General features: G+C 47.6%; 1 protein-coding gene across 3 annotated transcripts in view; it reads right to left on the reverse strand.

Moving 5' to 3' along the window:
- Positions 1 to 7,237: 7,237 nt before the first annotated feature.
- Positions 7,238 to 24,871, reverse strand: part of LOC137431273 (uncharacterized) — a 354,360-nt gene continuing 336,726 nt past the window's right edge. For all 3 annotated transcript variants that reach the window (XM_078781777.1, XM_078781775.1, XM_078781776.1), the window contains exon 18: positions 7,238 to 7,673. In XM_078781777.1, the coding sequence (XP_078637903.1) occupies positions 7,525 to 7,673 (149 nt within the window). In that variant the 3' untranslated portion in view covers positions 7,238 to 7,524. The remainder of the gene's footprint in view (positions 7,674 to 24,871) is intronic.

Raw genomic sequence — 24,871 nt, forward strand, 5'->3', positions numbered from 1 at the left:
TCATGCTTTTCCTCTTATCTTTAAAGTCTCCTTTCATTATTTTCTGTACAGTATATAAACCCTAGCCTGCTGTGTTTAATTTGAGAAGCTGGCCCATTACTGGACTATACGGCAGCTTTCCCATGTACATGTACCCCTCCCTTTAATAAATTATCCCGTAACTGTCTGAGTTTGGTCAAATTATCATCCCTGGGGTGGGGTGGGGAGTGTCCTGGGGGAGTAAATCCACCTCACCATGACATTCCAAAACATTACGTATTTGAAGATGGATGAAAGACATGGAAACCTAGATGCAGGGGCGGCAACAAGGTTATCGGACGCATGGTTTCGGCAAGACCTATGGACATTGAGCGCTTTCATCTTCATGTACTCCTGCTGCACTGCCCTGGTAAAACATCATTTGAAGATCTCAGAACCAGAGATGGAGAAGTTTGTGAAACATACAAGGATGCAGCCAGGAAATTAAATTCAACAGATGATACAGAATGGCACAGATCCTTAGCTGATTTTTTCTTTTTTTGTATGCAAGGTCGAGGCTCGTGTAAGAGATAACATCAATCACAAAAAAAACATTCGGACAAACAAAACATACAATAAAGGGAGCGGGAGACAGACACAAGATGGGGAGAGAGAGGGAAGCACACAAGTACAACAGCAGACAACAGGAGCTCTGTGGGAAGGAGAGGGCTTGGGGGAAGGAGGCATGGGAAGGCGGGGGGGGGGGGGGGGGGATAGGAGAGGTATAAAACACATGGACACTGCGAGAACTTCCAGGTAAGAGGTCGGTATTTCAAAAAAAAGTGGATCTCAGGATGAATTAACAGGGGTAGAAGAGATCAAGGTTTTGGATGGGGAAAGAAAAGAGATGGTGGTGAACAGGTGTTTTAAATACCTGCAGGGAGGAGTGGGATTGAAGAAAGTGTGGGAGTTTTTTTTAGAGGCATGAAGAGGAATGAAGGAGTGAAGGTGAGCAGAGTCTTGATTTTGGAAATTTCACCAGAAGAGGGTTGTTGGCAGATCTTGTGCGAACTTTGGGAATATTTAGGGGACAGAGCACAGATAGAGTTGGGGGAGCTAGGGCGGATAGTAGTCGGTAGCAGACAGAAAAACCACCTATATGCCTGCGGTGAGTGAGTGAAAGGCCCTCGGAGTTAGCTTCATCACGGGAGATTCCAATGATTCTGAAAGCTTTGGTTTCAACAGCATGAAGACGAGCTTGGTGTGAGGCAGGAGCACCAGCCCAGAGGGGAGAACAGTAGAACAGTATTACATTGAGCTGCGGATGAAAGCCTTGTATGTGGTGAAGAGCTCAGGTGTGCCCAGGAAGGACTTCACACGATGGAGGATGGCCAGTCAGCGACTGGCTTTTGAGGCCAGCTTGGAAATGTGGTTTTCTCAGGAAAGATCATGGCAGATAGTAAGACCCAAAAGCTTGAGTGACAGAACTTCTTGGAGAGGATTATTCAGAAAGTGGATGGGAGGGTTTTCCAGTCCGTCTTTTCGGAGAGACGTGGTAAGAGTGTGAGACTTGTCAGGATTGAAAGACATGTTCCACTTGTTTGACCAGTCTGTGATCTTGTCCAGGTCTGCAGAGAGTGAGGCGGCTGCAGACTGCTGATCTAAGGGATGAGGAATGGAGCGGCAGAGAGTGGAGTCATCAGCAAAGAGATAGAGAGGATTTTCAAGATAGTCAGAGAGATCATTGATGAAGACCAGAAAAAGCACATGGCCCAGAACACTGCCTTGGGGAACTCCAGCCTGAACAGGAAGGGGAGATGAGAGAAAACCATTCAGGGCCACATGTTGACTACGACCAGAGAGGAAGTCCGCAAGCCATGCGTGGAGATTTCCATGGATACCAAAGGAGGAGAGTTTGGTGAGCAGAGCGGGGTGCCAGACCATATTGAAGGCACGTGATATGTCGAGGGAGACTGCTCTGCTTTCCTGTTTGCATTAAGGACCTCCATCCATTGTTGAGACAGCAGAAGCAGCATGTCTAAAGTAGAATGGCCTTGTCCGAATCCAAATTGATGATCCGAGATCAAGCCATTGGAGAAGAAGAAGGATTTGATGTCAGAAGCGATGATTGATTCCATGACCTTGCTGATTATTGGGAGCAGGCTGATTGGTCTGTAGTTGCAAGGATCTGCTTTTGCACCTTTCTTGTGTAAAGCGGTAATGTTGGCTGATTTCCAAGCTGATGGCAGATGACCTTGAGCAAAAGAGAGGTATTTGATATTTGGTGTTTTTGGGTATTTGATATATTTTGGGTATTTGGTATATTTGAGGGTCTTTGGACATATCTTGGGTCTTTGGAGTAATTTGGGTATTTGGAGTCCTCAAGGTCTTCAAGGTCGTTTCATTATTTTTGATTGTTTGGGTCTTTTAGGGTCTACGGTGTATTTTTGGTCTTTTCGATATTTTCGGTCTTCGGAGTTTTTTTTGGGTCTCTGACATATTTGGGGTCTTTCCGATCCTTTCAGTAACCGGGATATTTTGGGTCTTTGGGCATTCGGGGTCTTTTCGGTCCTGTGTCTTTTCAAGCTTTTCGGTCTTTAACCCTTTGAGTACGGATGACGTCCAGTGCCGCAACCCGCGAAAAAGTTTTGTGTACGGAAGACGTTACGACACGTCATCGACTATACCTATAAATAGATCGTCAGTACCTGGTTGCAGTCCCATAATGCCAAATTAATCCTGTACCGGGGCTATTTTTATCAAAAAAAAATCCCGTATTCAAAGGGTTAAGAGTCTTTGGGATATTTTGGTGTCTTTTCAGTCTTCAAGGTCTTTAACAGTCTTCAGGGTATTTTGGGTGTTTGGGGCCCATTGGGTCTTCAAGGTCTTTTCGGTCTTCGGGGTATTTTGGATTGTTTGGTTCTTCGGGGTATTTTCGGTCTTCTGGATCTTTTCAATGTTTTTGAACTTCGAAGTTTTTTTGGGGTCTTTGGGGTCCTTTCAGTCTTTCCAATCCTCTCAGTATCCAGGATCTTTTGGGTCTTTAACAGTCTTCAGGGTCTTCGGGGAATTTGGGGTGTTTGGGCCCATTGGGTCTTCAGAGCACTTGGGGGTCTTCTGGGTCCTTCAGGCTCTTTTCAATCTTTTTGGTCTTCACAGTCTTTGGGATTGTTTGGTGTATTTTCAGTCTTCAGGGTTTGGATTGTTCAGGTCTTTGGAGTCTTTTAGAGTCTTCGGGGTATTTTGGGTCTTCTGGGTTTTTTCAATCTTCGAAGTTTTTTTGGGGCCTTCAGGGTCTTTGGGATATTTGGGGTCATTTCAGTCTTTCCAATCCTCTCAGTAACCGGGGCCTTTTCGGTCTTCAGGGTCTTTGGGATATTTTGAGTCTTTTCAGTGTTCAGGTTCAGGGAGCAGAGCTGGGTGCCAGACCGTATCGAAGGCACGTGATATGTCAAGTGAGACAGCTCTGATTTCCTGTTTGGCATTGAGGACCTCCATCCATTGTTGAGACAGCAGAAGCAACATGTCCAGAGTAGAATGACCTGGTCTGAATCCAAATTGATGATCAGAGATCAAGCCATTGGAGAAGAGGAAGGATTTGATATCCGAAGCAATGATGGATTCCATGACTTTGCTGATAATTGGAAGCAGGCTGATTGGTCTGTAGTTGCAAGGATCTGTTTTTGCACCTTTTTTATGTAAATCGGTAATGTTTGCTGATTTCCAAGATGCTGGCAGATGACCTTGAGCAAAAGAGAGGGTGAAAAGAACAGAGAGAGGGTGAGTTAGAGCGGCAGAGCAGGATTTTAGGACCCGTGGGCTGATGCCGTCTGGTCCAGTTGCAGAATCAGTCGAGGTTTGACAAAAACTTCTCCACCTTGTCAGGAGGGAAGGACACAGAGTCCAGGAGCAGTTGGGTTCGATTGGGAAAGGTGGGAACAGAGAGAGATGGGTTTGGGACACAAGATTTTGAGGCAAACACAGAGTTGAGGCATTCGGCTTTGTCACGTGCGGTGTCAACTGTGTAGCCATTTGAGGTAAGGGAGGGGATGGAGGGGGAACAAACACCAGAAACGGATTTGACCAGACGCCACCATGATTTGGAGGAAGGAGACAGGTTTGAGTTCAATCTTGAGTGTGGAGAGATAGTGCTTCCTGGCACTCCTGAGGGTAGACACACACTTGTTCCGAGCTTGGTGGAAGGAACTGAGATTGCCTTCATTTGGATTTGCCTTCCAAGAGGCAAAAGCAAGTTGTTTCAGGGCAACTGCCTCACAAGATTCAGTGTACCATGGACGGGAGGAAGGGTAAGACAACTGAAGACGAGATGGGATAAATCTGTGCATGAGAGCAGTTTGCTTTGGAAGAATTTATGTCAGAGGCAGTAGAGATGGGAGACCAGTCCAGATGATTGATGGCTGCTTGCAGACCGTGCTAGTCAGCCTGAGTGAAATGCCAGACTCGTCGACGCTGAGGAGGCTCTCTGAGAATGGCCAGAGATGTCCACTTTAACAAGCACATGATCAGAAGAACCGATTGGAGCAGAAGAAGAGCAGCAGACATTTGCAGGGAAGTTAGTCATAACCAAAAACTGTCTTTGGGGTCTTCAATAGTCTTCGGGGAATTTTGGGTGTTTGGGCCCATTGGGTCTTCAGAGCCATTGGGGGTCTTCTGGGTCTTTTGGATCCTCTGTGTCTTCAGGCTCTTTTCAATCTTTTTGGTCTTCACAGTCTTTGGGATATTTTGGTGTATTTTCAGTCTTCAGGATATTTTGGATTGTTCGGGTCTTTGGAGTCTTTAAGGGTCTTCGGGGTATTTTGGGTCTTCTGGGTTTTTTCAATCTTCGAAGTTTTTTTGGGGTCTTCAGGGTCTTTGGGATATTTGTGGTCCTTTCAGTCTTTCCAATCCTCTCAGTAACGAGGGTCTTTTCGGTCTTTTCAGTGTTCAGAGTCTTTTGGGTCTTCAGGGTATTTTGGATTGTTCGGGTCTTCGGGGTATTTTGGGTCTTTTCAATCTTCGAAGTTTTTTGGGGGTCTTCAGGGTCCTTTCAGTCTTTCCAATCCTCTCATTAACTGGGGTCTTTTTTGGTGTTCAGGGTCTTTGGGATATTTTAGGTCTTTGCAGTGCTCAGGGTCTTTAACAGTCTTCAGGGTCTGTGGGAATTTTGGGTGTTTGGGGCCCATTGGGTCTTCAGAGCCCTTGGGGGTCTTCCGGGTCTTCAGGCTCTTTCTTTGGGATCTTTTGGGTCTTTCTTTTGGGATCTTTTGGATCCTTGGTGTATTTTGCAACTTGAGAGTCCTTGAGGGTCTTCTGCATCCATGGGGTCTTTTGGGTGCTCTGAGTCCTCAGGGTTGTTTGGGTCTTTTGGATCATCAGTATTTTGGGTCTTCGGGGTATTTTTGGTCTTCATGGTCTTTAACAGTCTTCATGGTCTTTTGGGTCTTCAGGGTCCATTGGGTGCTTGGGGTCCATTGGGTGCTTGGGGTCCATTGGGTCTTCTGGTTCTTCAGGGTCCATTGGGTTTTAGGGTCTTTTGGGTATTTAGGGGTTTGGGTTTTTTGGGTATTTTAGGTCTTCATGGTCTTTTGTGTCTAACAGTCTTCAGGGTATTTTGGGTCTTCAGGGTATTTTTGGGGTTCGGGCTATTTTGGATGTTTGGGGTCTATTGGGTATTTTGGATCTTCAGAGTCCTTGGGGTCATTTGGGTCCTCGGGGTTGTTTGGGTCTTTTGGGGTCCATTGGTTCTTCAAGGTCTTTTCAGTCATTTGGGTCTTCAGAGTCCTTGAGGTCTTCTGGATCCTTGGGGTCTTAATGGTCTTTAACAGTCTACAAGGTATTTTGGGTCTTCGGGTGTTTGGGATCCATTGGGTATTTTGGGTCGTTGCAGTCTTTTGGGTCCTCAGAGTGTTTTAGGTTTTTCAACCGGTGTATATAGTCGTGTTCAAAGATTGCCCATTAAACCCTGCCCCCCTCCCCCATCCACTCAAATCCATACTAAAGCACGACTCAAAGCCTTTAAAACCTACTCTTATGAAGGGGGACAGACACACACACACACATTGTGTTTTATATGGTAGATTCTTCAAGTAATGGTGGCTACCGCTTGATATCCGTCGGACTGTTTCATGAGCCGATACGCGGGGAAGAATCTCCAGCCTTCGCTAGATGCGAACAGCGTTAGGCCAATGAAGGAAAGGTCATTCGCGAACAGTTGGAAAAGAAAACTTAAACAAATAATGTATTTACAGGTATTTGCAAGCACAGGGATCATGCACCATGTGGGGAGAGACTTGAGGGCTTTAATGTTCAGGGGAGGGGGCACGCAAAGACTTCAATGGGGAAAAGCAGATCAATGTTTACAACAGTCGCCGATAGCATACGGCGGAACTTAAAAATAGCAAATTTATCTGAACCGACTGGAATCTGGCAGAGAGGTCCTGTTACAGTCAGCACAAATTTAGACAACAAAGCAACTTTTTTAGAAAACAAACAAAATATACTCCAGCATGCTAAGTTTCTTTTAATTGGTGACAATAACTGGTGAAGAAGGGGAGAAACAAGGACAACTATTCTAAATATCATTCCGCCGGATTCTCTTGGCAAAGAGTTCCTAAAGAACATTGTGGCATTTAAAACGTGGGTGTTTATACTTATGACATGACAATGTCATATACAAGATTGTCATATACACGACAAGATTATATGACAAATCTTGTAATATATGACAAGATTTCGTTTTTCCTTTCAGTAGCCCCCAGTATGAGTTTTAGTGAAATGGTTGCTGGAAATGGCGGAGACAAAGGTCTTTCTGTTATGGACCCACTGGGTAATGAGTGGTAAGACCGGTCGCAGTCTATAATCATCGAAATGTGTGTTTAGCGGAAAGTGTGCACAGAACAGGAAAAACAAATGACAGTTCAATGTAATACTCGGAACTACATTCCGTCCCAATATTATTTACATGTCAAACCCCCTTTTACACGACTGACTTGGGAAATATCCATCAACAGCAGGGGCCTCTCGGACACAAAATTTCAAATGAACAGGTTTAGTCGAACTATTTTGCTGCAATGACTTCTATTTCTTTTAAGTAGAATGAATCTTTCCAATAACTGAAAAAAACATTTGGTACCGTCTTCCATACATTATGGCAGTAAAAAAAAAAGGGAAATTTGAAAATTTGTTTTCATTGATGGCCGAGAATGTTATTGAATTTGCTACCAACCACCAAGCATCTTCAGATGTTCTTCAAAGGCGACAGCAAAAATCACAGAACATGTTCACAAACAACCACTAAAAGGTTTGATTTATTCAACAAAGATGTATCCAATTTCTACCAATATCATTCATATCATGTTTGCAAAGTTGGGGAAGGTAAAGTGGAATGAAAATGATAAAAGAATATTTAGAAAAGATGACAGAAGGGAGGAAGGAAACAGCAGCAAAAATATTCTATTTTTGCAACCTTCAGCTTATCAAAAATGATGAATTACACAAAGAAAATTTCACTGTACTGTGTTAAGCCACCTTATATTTATAAGTAAAGTGATGATGCAATGCTTGGGTTTATGGTAGATTTGGGAAATATGGACGAGCGGGATTGATTTGTGGATGACCCCAGGGCTGTCGAGGAGGAACCATCTGGTTTTGTGAGGAGAAGAACCCCATGCGTTGTTGGAACATGTTTGCCTCTGGGGCTGCTGCAAAGTTGGAACCTGCTCACACAGTAAGGGTTACAAGAAGAAGAGAAACGTGACTGAGAACAAAATTTCACAAATACCTGCAGAACATACCAAAACATCAACATTATCTGACTAAAAATATGCTATGCCACACATAACAATAGTATATATGTATATATATATATGTATGTATGTATGTGTGTATGTGTGTATGTGTGTGTATGTGTGTGTGTGTGTATGTATGTATGTATGTATGTATGTATGTATGTATGTATGTATGTATGTATGTGTATATATATATATATATATATATATATATATATATATATATATATATATATATATATATATATATATATATACACATACATACATACATACATACATACATATATATATATATATATATATATATATATATATATATATATATATATATATATATATATATATATATATATATATATATATATACTGTATATATATATCTTTATATATATATATATATATATATATATTTATTGTAACTGATTTGGGAAACCCTGCACTTGCTGTAATTATTGTAAATATCACCCTCTGTAAATAGTAATTCTTTGTAAATACCTCCATCAATTGGTAAGATCAAAGGTCGTCCCCTAGCTAGTCCATGTACAAGCACGTAGCCAATCATAGAACCTCTCTATAGTTATATCATTATTATGTGTTTCAGTTTAAGGCTGTCTCTCCACTAGTTGACCTTGCGCTGCACCAAATCAAATAAGATAGAACCCCCTTTCGATTGCCCCAAAGCCTACATTTCCAACAGCATTCAGACTCCATTACGCACGCGGTCAGCTCGGAGAAGAAGGGCATGGCCCGCCCATCGTCATCAAGAGGTGGAGCCAGGAAGCCCTTACAACCAACCAGGAATCGGTGGGCATGCCTTGGTAGGGCGTGGCTATATAACCCGTTACGGGAGGCCCCCACCGGCAGATGAGCGAGGGAGCACCAAGAGCAGATGAGAGAGAAGGCATTCGGCGGAAACAGATACGGCAGAGCAGAACGAGGACAAAGAGAGGAGTGATCCAGCTGAACCGAGAGAGAGAGAGACGGGAGGGGGTGCTCGTATTGCGGCAATAGGCCGAGACCCTCAAGGCCCCATTGCCGGTCGGTGAGACGCGAAGCTGTTTTTGCCGGGTTTTCGCCTCGAGCCCGGAGCGTGAACTGCGAGCGTGGACCTCAATGCCTGACCCATCTGCCCCGGACCTTCCTGCCGAACCATCTGCCTGGATTCTTCTCCCCCTGCCATCTTTACCATTGCCATTTTCTCCCATTCGTGTAAGTGAGTTTGTTCTGTCTGTATTGTCCTGGGGATAAGTTAAGCCTGTATAAGCTAAGAATTGCTGTGTCCTTCTGCTCCTTCCATTTCCTGTATATTACTTTGATTTCTTCTCTTTCTTTGGGTTATTGTACATAATTAATAAATACCTGTTCCTCCTTACTTTGGTTTCCTTTCTCATCCGATCGCTTTCGTGATTTCCTAATTGAGTTCCTGTGGCGCGATTTCGGCCAACGCTTCGCAATTGGGTTTCGTCATTGTTAAACGGCTCGCGCCGCAGTTCGCTTCGCTCGGCGCAATCCATCAATTACATTGCGGCACGAGCGGGAGTATTTCCTTGCGTACCGGGAGGCGCTGGTACTTAGGTCAAAGGACGGATAGGCCTAATACCCTATTCAGCGCTGACCGGGCGTGACGTCATACTTCCAGGACTGGGGGAATCGGCCAGTGTAAAAGACAAGGGGATTGACCCCCCCTTGGTAAGGGGAGCGCCGACCCCAGATCCGTAACAATTGGTGTCGGGGAGTGGGATTTGGACCCGAAGTGCGCTTAACGCACTCAAAATTACGAGTGGCCGTAATTTTATTAAAACAGCTAAATTTTAAAATCGTGCCATGGATGATCAAGGCGACCGGATGCCGGTAGGGGAGCTAGAAGAGGGTTTAGAGTCAACCCAGGACCCCAGGGAGGAGGTGGGAGTAACGCAGGAGGAACGCAATACGCATTGGGTGGCAGAGGTTTCAGGCGCACAAGATGGCGCCTCGCACGTGGCTGCGGCAGCCACGCCCGCGGCGCCGATAGACTGGGGCCTATTCACGGAGCAAATGAGGGTCTTTATGGTCGACACGTGGGGGGGAATGGAAAGCAGAATGGTGGGAGAAATGAGGGACGAGGCGAGGGCTCAGAGAAAGTAATTGGGAAGCCAGATACAAAAATGTGGGGAGACCATGGATCGCATGTCGGGCGAGAGGGTCCCAAGGGTGCACGACGAGGTAACACGAGTTCAGAAGCGCGGGTTGAGCGAGTGTGAGAAAAGCACAGCCGGGTGGACCGGGATAGAAATCGCGACCAGGGTGCTGGGGCAGCCGGCGACCGCTGAAGAAGAGAAAATTTTAATAAAGCCAGCGGTCGTCGAGGAGAAAGAAATTAACGAATTAATCATAGGGGAAATCGAAATTGGGAAGACGACGGAGGTAGCCCAGGAATCAGAGAAAGTGATGGATAATGTGCAAAGTCCGTGCTCACATCATGTCGTGCTGCATAATCCTTATAAAGATTTGCAGGTGCGTGTGGAGCGAGGAAGAAGAACCCCAAAGGTGAGACGGGCTGTGCATGGTGCAAAAAGGTTTTTCGGAAAAGTGTTTGGCGCGAAAAGAATTGTCGCGCGATTGGGGTCGACATGGCACCCGGGCGTTTGTGGGAGGTCCATGGTGCGTGGTGTGAGAAAGAATGGCACACGTGTGAGGAAAAAGTGTGCGTCGGAGAGTGAGTGTGTCACAGAGGGTGGAAGTGAGAGTGAATGCGACACAGAGAGTGAGAGCGATACGGAGTGTACGTGCGAGGGTGAGAGTGACCCGGAGAGTAAGGTGGTGGTGGAACGTGTGCGAGAGTGTAGGCCTGAGTTAGTGGTGGCGCGTGTGCGGGAGGGCGCACCGAAGCGCGTGATCGGGTGTGCAAAAGAGTGCACACCCATGGTTGTCACAGAGGATGTGACCGAGGAGTGGGCGCGAAGAGGTGTGTTAAGGAAGTGTGCGAACGACGAGTGTGCGCAAGAAGGTGCGCGAGAGGTGTGGTGTGTTACAGGGAGTGCGGTGGTGGAATGGACGGAGTGTGTGGGATGCACGGGAGGCGCCGGGTTTTGCGAGTGTGAAAGGGGTCGCGTATGCGTGTGAGCCTGCAAGTGAAGCATCGACGTTAAACGGGATAGCGGTTAGACCAACGGTTAGCCGAAGCGAGCCCCTGGTCCATGCCGGGCTGTGGGTATTGCGGGAGCCGGCGGGGATCGGTGCTGCGTCGCTTCTCTTCGGAGCGTCGTGCACGATCCGGGCCTGGCCCCGCTCCGCACGGTCGAGTCCGGGCCTTGCTGGGCAAGGCGACCGGCCCGGTTCAAGGGCAGGTAGGAAGGGTCGGGACGGTGACCCCCTGTGGTGGCGGCGTTCCGGCCGGGCGAGATTGAGCCATCGGACCGGAGACCGAAAGCCTCCGCGCCGAGATGGTGCGTGGAATCTCGGCTCGAGCAAACCTCCTCCCCTGAACCGAATGCCGGACGGACTCAACCTACAGTAGACCAAACCACCCGAATTCATTGCTCGGCTTTGCGAAGCCGAGTTTTAATGATGTCATGACGTACCGAGAGGCTCAGTTATAGCGGACTGTGATGATGATAGTGTAATTGTTTGGAATTAGTAGGAAAGTAATGATTGGCAAATTTGATGAGCAAAATTTGATTGGCAAATGATTGGCAAATTTGATGGGCAGAATTGGAATTTGATGGCGAAATTGATAGTGGGAGATGCCCGATGTGGAGGGATGGCAAATCCACCATCCCTCACATCCCCTGGGCACATGGGCACTAGTTATGGGGTTTTGGCAGTGTAAGCTCGCCGAGGGAGGGTTTGGATAAAGTATAGGGACTTAGAAATGACCATAGGTGACATGAGAATTAAGTAGCGCCATGATACCTGTAGTAGGGGACGTAGGTAGATTAGTTGGATTATAACGATGAGGGAGCGCGATAATATAAGGGGCGACTGGGAAGCGTGAGTTTCAGAAGGGAGTAGTCAGCTTAGAAAGGCTTAGATGATGCAGTGTGGGTGCAGGAAGTTCTTTGTGGTGAGCGTGATGATTGAGTATTGAGCAGAGTATTGTGAGTGTGGATGAATGGCATTGTAGTGAATGAAGAAGCCTGGGAGGAAGGAGGGTGCAGGAAGCACCAGGTGTGTGAGCACAGGTGTGCAAGTGAAGAACAGGTGTATGGAGAATGGTTTTCGGAATAAATGGTATGGAATACATGGAGTATGGAATGGATGGTGTGGAGTGAGTATGGTGGAAACTGTGGAGTGGAGTGGTTGGTGCGAAGGGAGTGTATGGGGAGGATGGACCCCATCACGAATACCCGGGGAGGGTGGTTTAAGAGTTAGGTAGAGGGTATAGGTAAATTGTGGTTGGATATTGGCATCTGTGGTGCGTGTGGAAGAATGGTGTTTGGATGGGTGCATTAGTGATGTGGAAATGGCTGGGCGTGTGGCCTGTTAGTGTGTGTGGTTGGTTGGACACTCCGCCACTGTGAGGAGGTCGGCCAGGTGAGGCCGCAGGTGGGCTCTGGGAGCCGGTAGAGTTGTTGTGGATGGGGCCGAAGGATCCGGAGGACGGACCCGGGTAGCCCAGTGCCAGAGAGGGCACCGAGGGGGTAAGTGCCAGGGAGGGCCTTCCCCAGTTAGATAGGTTAGGTAAAGGAGCAGGTAAGCTCGGAGGCAGCTGCAGTGGCGGAGGTGTGCAGGTGAGTAGACCTGCTGGGAGAGCCACACGACTCAGTCCCGAAATTGTGCGAAGGCACAGGGAGTTGAATCGGGGGAGTGAGACCCCAAATTGATGAGCACCACAGTTTGGTCAATGGGAGTTTGGTTCTTAAAACCGATAGAGTGTAAGATGGCCAATGGTTTGGCAGGGAAAGACCCCAGGTAGTGTAAAGTGTGTTAAAGTCATTTCGAAGGAAGATAGGATTGAAATCTCCTCGCACCATCTGCATCCACTCACCTGAGGTGACGACAGAACTCCACACCATGCCATGTGTTGTTGTTTTATTTTTGTGCAAATGTTTTGGAAAGGTGAGACGCATCATGACGTGGGTGTGACATTGTGCTTGATGTTCCATCTCTTCCTCCTTGTGAGGAATTGATGAGGAATTTGGATGATGGCAAATTTGGTTAGAGGGATTGTGAGGAATTAGGTATTAGGGGAGATATTGGGGAAGACGTGACGGTAGTGACGAATTTGTAAATGTGTAGGTTTTGTAAATATGGGGTAAGGGCAAGGGTAGAGTAGGTGACAGGGGGGGGGGGGGGGGGTGGCGTACGGTAGGGACGAGCTTTCTCACTTCGCTCTCCGTGCGCACCTCACTCTGCATTACCTGTGTTGATGTGTACCCTTGCGCCCTTGCCCTCGCTAATTCTGCTTTGTCTTCCTTCCCCACCCATGGACCGTGCTCTCTGGGCACTGAGGGGGAGTGTGCGGGAGCCCGCCATTGTGTGCCCGAATTCCCGCTGCAAGCTGCCTGCATCCACGCACCACTTATGGACCACAGTACTGTGGCCGAGCACCACTTATGGACCACACGTTGTGTGGCATGGCCCCTCTGCTGGGACCGGCCAGGTTGGCCAGAGAAAGGTCTTGCTTGCGGACCTCGGTGAGGTGGTGCCAAGCCCACAGGTGGACCACCATAGTCGGCCCCTGTTGGCCATAAATAAACACATGGACACGGTTTGTGCTTTTGTTTTATTATTGCAAATAGGCAGCAAGCCAGAAGAACGACAACACCAAGAACGACGCCCAGCAGAGGGAGCAGAACAAGAAGAAGACGTCATCCTTCAGCCTTATTGGAAATGTGATGACTGTGCATTTTGGTGCTTATTATTGGTACTCTTTATTGGTGCTTTGGTGTTTGCATGCCCGGGGATGTATGACAGAATCTCAATTCTGCATCCCCCGGGCATGTGAGGTGGTGCGTCGATGCAGTGCATGCTGTCTCCTCCCTCCCACAGGATTCTTTTTGTTTCCTAAAAGAAAAATAACAGGTCCTGGATTGCGTTTTGTAAATAATGAAATAATGTCACTTGTAAATAATGCTCCCCACCGTCAATGTGTAGTTTGAAAATTAATTCCGAAATTCGGTTAGTTGGGGGTGTGAATCTGTTAGGTAGGGTGCAACGTAATAGGGGGACATATTTATTGTGTTTTTAAAACCATCACACTCAGGGTCAGGTTAATTATAGAGGGAAATTACACCTGCGTGCCACATTAAGTTAAAGTTTTTTTCGGCCTGGTACGTGCCTGAAGGAGTGAGGGTGCAGTGTAACGGATTTGGGAAACCCTGCACATGGTGTATTTATTGTAAATATCACCCTCTGTAAATAGTAATTCTTTGTAAATACCTCCATCAATTGGTAAGATCAAAGGTCGTCCCCGAGCTAGTCCATGTACAAGCACGGAGCCCATCATAGAACCTCTCTATAGTTATATCATTATTATGTGTTTCAGTTTAAGGCTGTCTCCACTAGTTGACCTTGCACTGCACCAAATCAAATAAGATAGATCCCCCTTTCGATTGGCCCAAAGCCTACATTTCCAACAGCATTCAGACTCCATTACGCACGTGGTCAGCTCGGAGAAGAAGGGCGTGGCCCGCCCATCGTCATCAAGAGGTGGAGCCAGGAAGCCCTTACAACCAACCAGGAATCGGTGGGCATGGCTTGGTAGGGCGTGGCTATATAACCCGTTACGGGAGGCCCCCACCGGCAGATGAGCGAGGGAGCACGAAGAGCAGATGAAAGAGAAGGCATTCGGCGGCAACAGGTACGGCAGAGCAGAACGAGGACAAAGAGAGGAGTGATCCAGTCGAACTGAGAGAGAGAGACGGGAGGGGGTGCTCGTATTGCGGCAATAGGCCGAGACCCTCGAGGCCCTATTGCCGGTCGGTGAGACGCGAAGCTGTTTTTGCCGGGTTTTCGCCTCGAGCCCGGAGCGTGAACCGCGAGCGTGGACCTCAACGCCTGACCCATCTGCCCCGGATCTTCCTGCCGAACCATCTGCCTGGATTCTTCTCCCCCTGCCATCTTTACCATTGCCATTTTCTCCCATTCGTGTAAGTGAGTTCGTTCTGTCTGTATTGTCCTGGGGATAAGTTAAGCCTGTACAAGCTAAGAATTGCTCTGTGTCCTTCTGCTCCTTCCATTTCCTGTATATTACTTTGATTTCTTCTCTTTCTTTGGGTTATTGTACATAATTAATAAATACCTGTTCCTCCTTACTTTGGTTTCCTTTCTCATCCGATCGCTTTCGTGATTTCCCAATTGAGTTCCTGTGGCGCGATTTCGGCCAAAGCTTCGCAATCGGGTTTAGTCATTGTTAAACGGCTCGCGCCGCAGTTCGCTTCGCTCGGCGCAATCCATCAATTACACTGCGGCACGAGCGGGAGTATTTCCTTGCGTACCGGGAGGTGCTGGTACTTAGGTCATAGGACGGATAGGCCTAATACCCTATTCAGCGCTGACCGGGCGTGACGTCATACTTCCAGGACTGGGGGAATCGGCCAGTGTAAAAGGCAAGGGGATTGACCCCCATGTATGTATGTATGTATGTATGTATGTATGTATGTATGTATGTATGTGTGTATGTGTGTGTGTGTGTGTGTGTGTGTGTGTGTGTGTGTGTGTGTGTGTGTGTGTGTGTGTGTGTATGTATGTATATGTGTATATATATATATAAAATTATATATATATATATATATATATATATATATATATATATATATATATATATATATAATCGTTTTAAGGCCATTTTCCCCGCTAGAGCGGGGGTTAGCCTTGCGGGCCCCATGACAATCATGGTTCCCTGTTTGAGGCAATGTTTTTATGGCCGGATGCCCTTCCTGACGCCAACCCTTAGTCACCTCTTACGATGCGCAGGGATACGGTGTACCTATTCGAAACCGGGGTCACACCGGGATCATTCATCCCAGCAAGCTGGTACTCAATTTGCCGACCTCGGAAGGATGACAAGCTGAGTCAACCCCCCTGGCATTAATTCAGCGATCGACCGGGATTCGAACCCAGGATCCTATGATCCCAAGCCGGCACCCTAACCGCTAAGCCAACACCAGGCTCAAAAAAGAAAAATGGAAAAAAAAAAGTTCGTTATTTTTTGACTAAAAAAATAATAAAAAATAATACATATATATACCCCTTCCCCCGAGAGTAAAGATAAACAACTCTCCATCCCCCTTTTTTCAAGGGGGAAAAAGGGGGAGGGGTGGGGACACCGAATCCAACAATCAACGCCATTCTGGAACCAAACTCGTGCCCTTAAAATTTAAACCGTCCATCAAACCAAAACCGTTAAAGCAAATGAAACAACATATTGAGATGTCAAATCAAAACAACCGTTAAATCAAACGTTACATCAAACGGCAACATAATTCAAATAAATCGATGAAAACAAACAACATGAATGTATAACTTGCTTCAAGTGATGGTGGTAATGTATATTAATAACTAGTATAAAGCCCGTCAAAAATGACGGGTTGGAACAGTTTTTCACGGTACAGCTGTGTTAAAATGCCAAAGTCTGAAGTCTGGGCCGAGTGTCAGGTGTGCTTTTATCATCCTTATTTATGAGACATCTTACAGACGTATATGAACACTTGTTTTACTCTATGCACATTGCACATCACATGCAGCAAATTTCACCTCCCTGTTCCTTGCATTTATTGCGATTACAAAAATATCGCTTCTGTACACCGACCTTGAGGCTCAGTTTGCAAGCCACCGTCTACAATTCCAATGTAAGAGGCATAATTACTCTTCTTTTGGGTCTTCAGAGTCCTTGTGGTCTTTTGAGTCGATGTGGTCTTTTTTGTCCTTGGGGTCTTTTGTGTCTTCAGTATCTTTTGTGTCTTCTGGTTCATCGACGTCTTTTGGGTCCTCTTGGTATTTTGAGTCATTTGAGTATTTTGAGTCCTTGATCTGGATATTTGGGGTATTTAAGGGTCTTTGGGGTATTTTGGGTCTATGGGGGTAATTTAGGTATTTGGAGTCCTCAGGGTCTGGAAGGATCTTCGGGGTCTTTTCAGCCTTTTTGATTGTTTGGGTCTTTAAGGGTCTTCGGGGTATTTTGGGTCTTTTCGGTCTTCCGAGTTTTTTGGGGGTCTTTGGGATATTATTACTCATATGTGTGATCCTCAATTAGGTAGTGGGGAGGTCCCTTACAAACAAGATGGTGGGGGCGCTTGAGGCTGTGGTGCCTGCAGTCCAATACAAGTCACACGGCTTTACAACTTCTTCACCCCCTCCCCACTCCACGATTCGGTCCCTGACAGCCAAACAGCTCCTTTGCTGTACGTCCTGCCGGAGAGGGTGTCCACACCATTCAGGCTCTCTCGGCCTCTCCTTGGTCGTCAAGGGTCTCCCGACCGTTGGTCGTCAAACCAGACCCCCTCCCGATGGGTCCCCATTTCCAGACACCAGGGGGGCTGCAGTCACCGCTCCTCCAGAGCTTGATCCATTCCTGCAGACACTCACACCTTCCTCACCCACAAAATCCCAACCAAATGTCATTCCCTCCCCCACTGCCATTCAATTCTCAAACACTGGTAATGCAAAATAGTGGCTGTGTTCCTAAACTGCCATGGCCTGCATACATGTTATTATCCACACATTCACACTCCCAAACACAACTCAATCCTTGACTCACAAGAGACATCCACAACAAGACAAGTTTTTGTGGTTGTTCAAACCGATCCACTTACCGACCATTGGGTCACTTTCACCCGCTCCCATTCCAATTATCCATGTCCCAATTTCCAAGCAAAACTGAACACTGGAGACATTACGCCTCAAGGCACCTTACTTTATTTGCAGGTCGTCGCAGGTTTGTCTGGTCCAAGAGTGTCATCCACCACTCCTAGTTTCCCCTGCACCCTTCCAATCCACCCAGGAGCCTCCCGACCTAGGTAAGGGCTCAATCTATCCCCGTGGACTATCTGTGGTAGGGTATGCGGACCCATCTGAATTTTGAAAACCACACCAGTCACCTGCCAAAGCACCACCCTGGGGCCCTTCCAGGGTGAGGTGAGTTTCGGGTAACACCCCCTTCCTCCTCCGGGACCAGTAGAGCCAAATAAGGTATCAGGGAAGGAAACAGGGAGAGTGTGCCCGAGTGTCTCATCTCAATTTCATGTGCGAGGAAGCCAAGCCAATTTGCTTTCTCGCAAACTCATGAGCCTTTTCCATGCTCTTCTGCAAATTATTTGCATAACTTTCCACAGATGCTCCAACTGGTTCCTCTGGTGATGGTCCCATACACAAATCTATGGGGACGAGCATTTCCCGACCAAACATCAACAAGGCGGGGGTGCACCGAGTGGTTGCATGCTGTGCAGTCCGTTAAGCCATCAACAAAAACGGGAGATGCTCGTCCCAATCCTGCTGGTGCTCAGAGGTGAATAGAGCAAATTGTGTTAACAATGTCCAGTTAAATCTCTCCACCATCCCATCCGACTGAGGCCTAAGAGGAGTCATCCGGGTCTTATTCATTTGGACGAGCTCGCACAACGACCGCAGGAGCTCGGACTCAAAGTTCCGGCCATTGTGTGCAGTGTGTGTGTGCATTGGCCACAGTGTGCAGCTCCATTTGTACGCCAAATCTGGAGAAAAACCCTTCAATTAAAACTTGAGCTACCAGCCAGGCTTCCTGGTTGGGCAATGGGTAGGCTTCTGGCGAATTTTGTGAAATAGTCCATTGCACAACAACACCTCCTGCCACCCGCTCAAGTGGCACTCCCACGCTGTACACCTGGAGTGGGGCGTTGCGCGCCTTTCTTACTGCTGCAGAGGTCACAGGATCTCACCCTATTTTGAATGTCCCTGCCCAAATTTACCCAATAAAACCTCTGTCGCAATTTTGCCAAAGTTTTGGCCATGCCCAAATGTCCCATCGTCCTAGTCTCATGTACGTGCCCCATGACCACTTCCTTCAATTTATCTGGCACCAAGATCAACTAGGAAGCTACATCGCCTGTTGGTGTTACCCATTTACTGTATAAATGGCCCTCCTTCAAACCCAACATGCCTAACCTGAGCCTTTTCGGAGCAATTTCGGAGCAATGCCAAGACGGAGCAATCTCTTCCCAAGAAGGTCTTTTGTCCTCCTCCAGCCAATGAAAAAGGGGGCCCAAAACAGGATCCTCCCTTTGACTCTCTTGCCAATTCACATCACCCAATCCAGGTGCGGGTTGTAGCAAAGTTCGTCGGGTCACTCTCGCTGCATATAGGCATGCACCAATTTGGTCATGTTCAATTGAATCGTTGGTTTCTTGCCTGTCACAGAATTTACACTGTAATGCCAACAGGGTCGCCGAGAGAGAGTGTCTGCATTGGCATGTGCTTTGCCAGGCCGATGTCACACAGTGAAATTATACTGCTGCAGTTTCTCAAGCCAACTTTAAATTTGTCCCTCTGGTTCTTTATATTGAAGAAGCCATAGCAAGGAGGCATGATCTACTCGGATCACAAACTCTCTCCCATAAAGGTAAGGGTGAAAGTGTCCAACTATAGACAGTAAGGCCAATATTTCTTTGCGGGTAACGCAATAATATCCACCGAAAGCCGCGAAAGCGCCCACTGTAATACGCAATAACCTTCTCGACCCCCTGTTGTATTTGTGACAGCACAGATGCCAATCCTTCCTGGCTTGCATCCGTGTCAAGGATGTAATTGCCATCATCTGTCGGGTATGCCAAAACTGGGGCCTCCACCAGACGTTGTTTTCAGTGAGTGAATGCCTCGATGCAGCTCTCTGACCATACATATTTGGTTCCTTTCTCTGTCAATTAGTGCAAGGGTCTTGCAATTTCTGCGAAGTTTGCCACAAATCTCCTGCAGTAAGAGCAGAGGCCAAAAAATCCTCTGACTTCTCTTACAATTTTGGGGACAGGCCACTCTTTTACCGATTTTAGCTTTGCAGGGTCAGTGGCCACACCGCTCTCGTTAATCACGTGATCCAGGTAAGTCACTTCTCTTCTGAAAATTTCACACTTGCTCGGTTTCAATTTCTACCCGGCACCCCTTAATCTCTCAAGTACCTCTGACAATTTTTTTTGGCAGAATGTTCAAATGTGGGACGTGGACCAATACGTCACCCAAATAGACAAGGCAACTTTGCCATGGTAAACCAAAAGGACACGTTCCATCACACGCTCAAACGTGGCAGGGGCATTGCACAATCCAAAAGGCATGACGACAAACTGCCAGAGGCCCTTTCCTGTGGAGAACGCTGTTTTCTCTCTCTCTGCTTTATCCATCTCCACCTGCCAAAAGCCACTCTTTCAATCCAATGTCGAAAACCATTTTTAGCCTGAAATGGTATTGATGGTGTCATCAATCTTTGGCAGGGGATACGAGTCTTTGAGTGTCACATGATTGAGCTGGCGATAATCCACACAGAACCGTGTGGTCCCGTCCTACTTTTCACCAGCACAATGGGTGACACGCAAGGACTCACCGAGGGCTCGATAATTCCGACTTTTTCCATTTTTATCACCTGTTCCTCAGCCTCCTCTTTCTTAGCGAGAAGGAGCCGCTGTGGCGGTTGGCGAACAGGCCGTACCCCACCAGTAATAATTTGATGCCTGACGAGGCCCGTGCGTCCAACATCCCCGGGAGAGAGAGAGAGAAGACATCCAAGTTCTTACAAACCAAATTGTACAATGTCTCTACCTGCTCCGATGTTAGGCCCTATTCAGAGCGTGTTATCATGTCCTGCACTCCCTAGGGCCAATAAATTTCGCCCAAAATGTTTCCCTTTGTCCAGCTGTACTGGCAAGCATGTGGATCCGCCTCCTCCGGTGACCTCTAATACACTACTACACTTGGCTGCGACAGCTCTGCCCCTTACCGTGCGAGGGCTATCAGACAAGTTGACCAGCCGAACCGCCCACATAGGCCCACGAGGGTGCGACCCACCATCAATCCTTCAACCCCTTGTGAGGACCACGGCTCCACTTGCCCAAGCTGGCCAATGTGGTGAGCACCTGCTGCCAACTCCACCATTACCACAGCCTCGGACCTGGGAGGCACGGTCACAGTGCGTGGCACCTCCAGCCACGTCCCCTGCGCCTCCTAGTCATCCCCCAGTCCGACCAATTGCATCCTCTCAGTACCCAACCACGTGACCTCGCCCAAGGTCCAGTTGACTGTCGTGTTCCACCAGGAAACTCAATCCCAGAAGACATTGGTCGCACACTTCGGCCACCCATACCACCACATCGACCTCCAGACTGCCCAACTCCACCCCTACAACCCCGCGGCCCAATATTGTAGCCATCGACCCTGTAGCCAGTTGAAGGCTGTGTCCTGCTAGTCTATCAATTTTGTTCCAGCCTCCAACACTTTGGTCTCACACAATTGGATTAATAGTGGTGTCACTGGCCCCAGTGCCCACCACGGCCTCACAAAATTCCCCCTCAATTTTGCATCTAACCATAAAATTACCCATGCCAATTTTTCCACAATTCACTATATTCACCAAAGAAGGACGCTTCTCCACACACTTGCCAGCTGAGCATGGCCCCGTATGCTCGGCTCGTTCGAGTTTCGCAAACATCTTACAGTGGCCAGACCAGCCCTCGGCGGTGACCATCTCCTGGAGCATGTGGTCCTTCGGGAGGTCCTCTCCTCTCTGGGCTGTGAAGCCCGTTGAGAGGTTGATACCTAGGGGGATCCCGACAGTTTTATTTTATTCCATTTTTTTATTTTATACAAGATTGAGGCTCGTGTAAGGGCTAACATTAATCACAAAAAATATAAACGGACAGAAAAAAACATTTAATAAAGGCAGTGGGAGACAAGATGGGGAGAGAGAGGGAAGCACACAAGCACAACAATGGAAGGGAACAGGGACATTGGGAGATCTGTGGGAGGGAGAGGGTTGGGGGGGTAGGTGAAGCAGGGGAGGGTGGGAGAGGTATAAAACAAATGGACACTGCTAGGACTTCCAGGAAAGAAGTTGGTACTTCAAAAAGGTGGATGTGGGGTGAATTCACGGGGGTAGAAAAGATCAAGGTTTTGGATGGGGAAAGATAAGAGATGGTGGTGCACAGCTGTTTCAAAGACCTGGAGGGAGGAGTGGGATTGAAGAGAGTGGGGGAGTTTGATACAGAGGTGGGAGGAAAAGAGGAATGAAAGAGTGAAGGTGAGCAGAGAGTTTTGGTTTTGGCAGTTTCACCAGAAGAGGGTTGCTGGCAGATCTTGTGTGACCTGAAGGAATATTTGGGGGACAGAGCACAGACAGAGCTGGGGTAGCTAGGCCGGAAAGGAGTCAGTAGAAGACAGAAAGACCACCAACCTGCCTGCGGTGAGCGAGTGAAAGGCCCTCAGAATCAGCTTCATTGAGGGAGATACCAATGATTGTGAAAGCTTTGGTTTCAACAGCATGAAGTCGAGCTAGGTGTGAGGCAGGGGCACCGGCCCAGAGGGGGGAACATTATTCCATTGAGCTGCGGATGAAAGCCTTGTATGTGGTGAGGAGCTCAGGTGTGCCAAGGAAGGACTTCGCACGACGGAGGATGCCCAGTCGGTGACTGGCTTTGGAGGCCAGCTTGGAAATGTGGTTTTACCCAAGAAAGATCATGGCAGATAGTGAGACCCAAAAGCTTGAGCGACAGAACTTCTTGGAGAGGATTGTTGAAAAAGTAGATGGGAGGGTTATCTACACAGTCTTTTTGGAGAGACGTAGTGAGAGTGTGAGATTTGTCAAGATTGAAAGACATGTTCCACTTGTTTGACCAGTTTTTGATTTTGTCCAGGTCTGTGGAGAGTGAGGAGACTGCAGACTGCTGATCTGACGGATGAGGTATGGAGCGGCAGAGAGTGGGGTTATCAGCAAAAACATCGAGGGGATTTTCCAGAGAGTCAAAGAGATCATTGATGATGAACATTGATGAATACCGCTGCGAGTGTCCTCTTCTTCCACACCGAAAACAAGTCCCCATGAACAGACCCCTCGTATCCCCAGTTGGAGCACCACTTACTCCCGAGCCAACCCGACAAAGTTCGGGCCACCCTGATGGCAAACCCGGACCACACTGGAGTGACTCACCCGCTGCAAATTTACCCCTGGTCAAATTTGACAGCTGCCGGCTGATCCCCCTAAGCATTCGGGTAATGCCCGATTCCTCCTGCTTCTCTTCCTGATCCCGTACCTCCACCTGTCGTACCGCCACAGGTGACCTCTCTGGTACGCAGCTCAACCCCCTCAAGAAGGTCAGTCTCGCCACGCACTCACGAAAAAAAAAAAAGTGACTAAAAAGGTCATTTAAAATCCTCACAGATTGGTAAATGTCCTGGGCCAGCTCCTGCAGCGTTTCACTTGGTTTTAATTTACGATGCAGCAGCTGCGCCCGGACCAGGTCGCACCTTGCACCCATCCCAAACCTATGATTCAAGACGTTGCAAATGCCCTTACAGGTCAATATTCCCTCTGGGACCACGTTTAAAACGTCTGCGGCTGGCCCCCGCAGTGTCGCCACCATATTCCCCATGCGTTCCCGCTCCCCTCAACCATCGAGCAGGGACACGCATTGAAATTGCGTCAGGAAAGACTCTAAACTCCCTGACCCATCAGAATGTACAAGGGGGATGGTTTTTCCCGAGACTCTTCTCTCAGACTCCTCCATGTCCGAATCCAGCCCAGGGCCAAAACACACCCCCCCTCCAGCTGGGAGCCTCCGGTGCCCACATGTGGCTCGTGGTGAGGGTCCCCTGGGTCACCTTAATCTAGTCTTGGAGATGCTTAACGGACCGACTCACCTCGTCTCACAGACTCTGTTGGACTCGAGTAACCACTCCCTTGATTGTATTGTCCCAAGTGTTCAGCCGCTCCTGTAACATCTCATCCATCCTTTCCCCAGTCAATTGTGGCCACCACAGGCCTTTATCGATCAACACCCACTCTTGTTCGGTTAACCGGGCTTCCAACTTTTTTACCTCCTCTGCCAAACCACCACCCTGGTGCTTCAAAAGTTCCCATTCCTCTATCTGTTGTTGCATTCTGGCATCCACACAGGTGCGATAGCCCACCAGGCCCTTATTTACATTGTCAATCCTTTCATTTGTTGACCCAATTTAGTCTTCTAACTTTTCCCTCATTTGAATAGCCCTCTTCTATTTTTTACCCTCTTCTATTTTCAATTCCATTTCTTCCCGTTTTAGTTCAAATTCCAATGCCATTCCTTTCTCCGTTTCCCCAAATCAAATCTCCAATTTCTTCTCGAATTCTCCCAGTCTGTCCTTCATTTTGTGTTCCATTCTTCCCTCTGTGCCATCAATTCGTTCCCCCAGTTCCTGTGTTATTCACTCCTTAATTTCGTTCATTTGATCAGTGATGCCTTTTATTTTCCCTAAATTTTGCCCTCCAATCGTTCATTCATTTCCCTCATTTCATTCTTGTTCATTCATTCCCTCAACTTTTCCCTCCAATCGTTCACTTTGGGCATTCATTTTGCCCTCCATTTCATTAATTTTGTTTTCTCTTCCATCAATTTTGCCCTCAAATCGTTTAGTTTGAGTATTCATTTGTTCTTTCATTTGTTCACTCATTTCGCTTAATAATTTTTCGAACATGGCCTGGAAAGTCATCGGACCTGTTACCTGCGTCTCAGGTTCCGCCATTGTGGGGGAAGGGGGACTGACGTTCGGGACCAATTCCTACACTATCCTCATCAATCAATTCTACCCCCTGGCTCGCTCCCTTCATCCTTCCCGCCGATTTTGGAAGGACTGCATTGCCGCCGATGCGCCATTTTGTGCACGTCCGCCATTACGTGCACAGCCGCCTTTTCCCACGCACGTTTTTATTTACCTCAGAATTTTTTATTTTTTTAAATTTCCACGTGCTGTTTTGCATTCTCCTGACACCATTCTCCATGACACCAATTCACCATAAATTTGGGCCTCGGTCACTACAACCACCTCTCCCTCGATGGTAGCGAGGTGATCATAATTTAGTTTTCCAAATTTTCCAAGCTCAGCTTGATTGGATCGTGGCTGTCCGATGGATTAAAAAAAATCCAAACTCCTGCAAACCAGTTGTCCTGTCACCCGCAATTAAGATTGCCTGATGACGGATAGCTTAAATGCTT

Source organism: Myxine glutinosa, chromosome 7 (genome assembly GCF_964187855.1).
Source record: "Myxine glutinosa chromosome 7, kmMyxGlut1.1, whole genome shotgun sequence".
Classification (NCBI taxonomy): Eukaryota; Metazoa; Chordata; class Myxini; order Myxiniformes; family Myxinidae; genus Myxine; species Myxine glutinosa.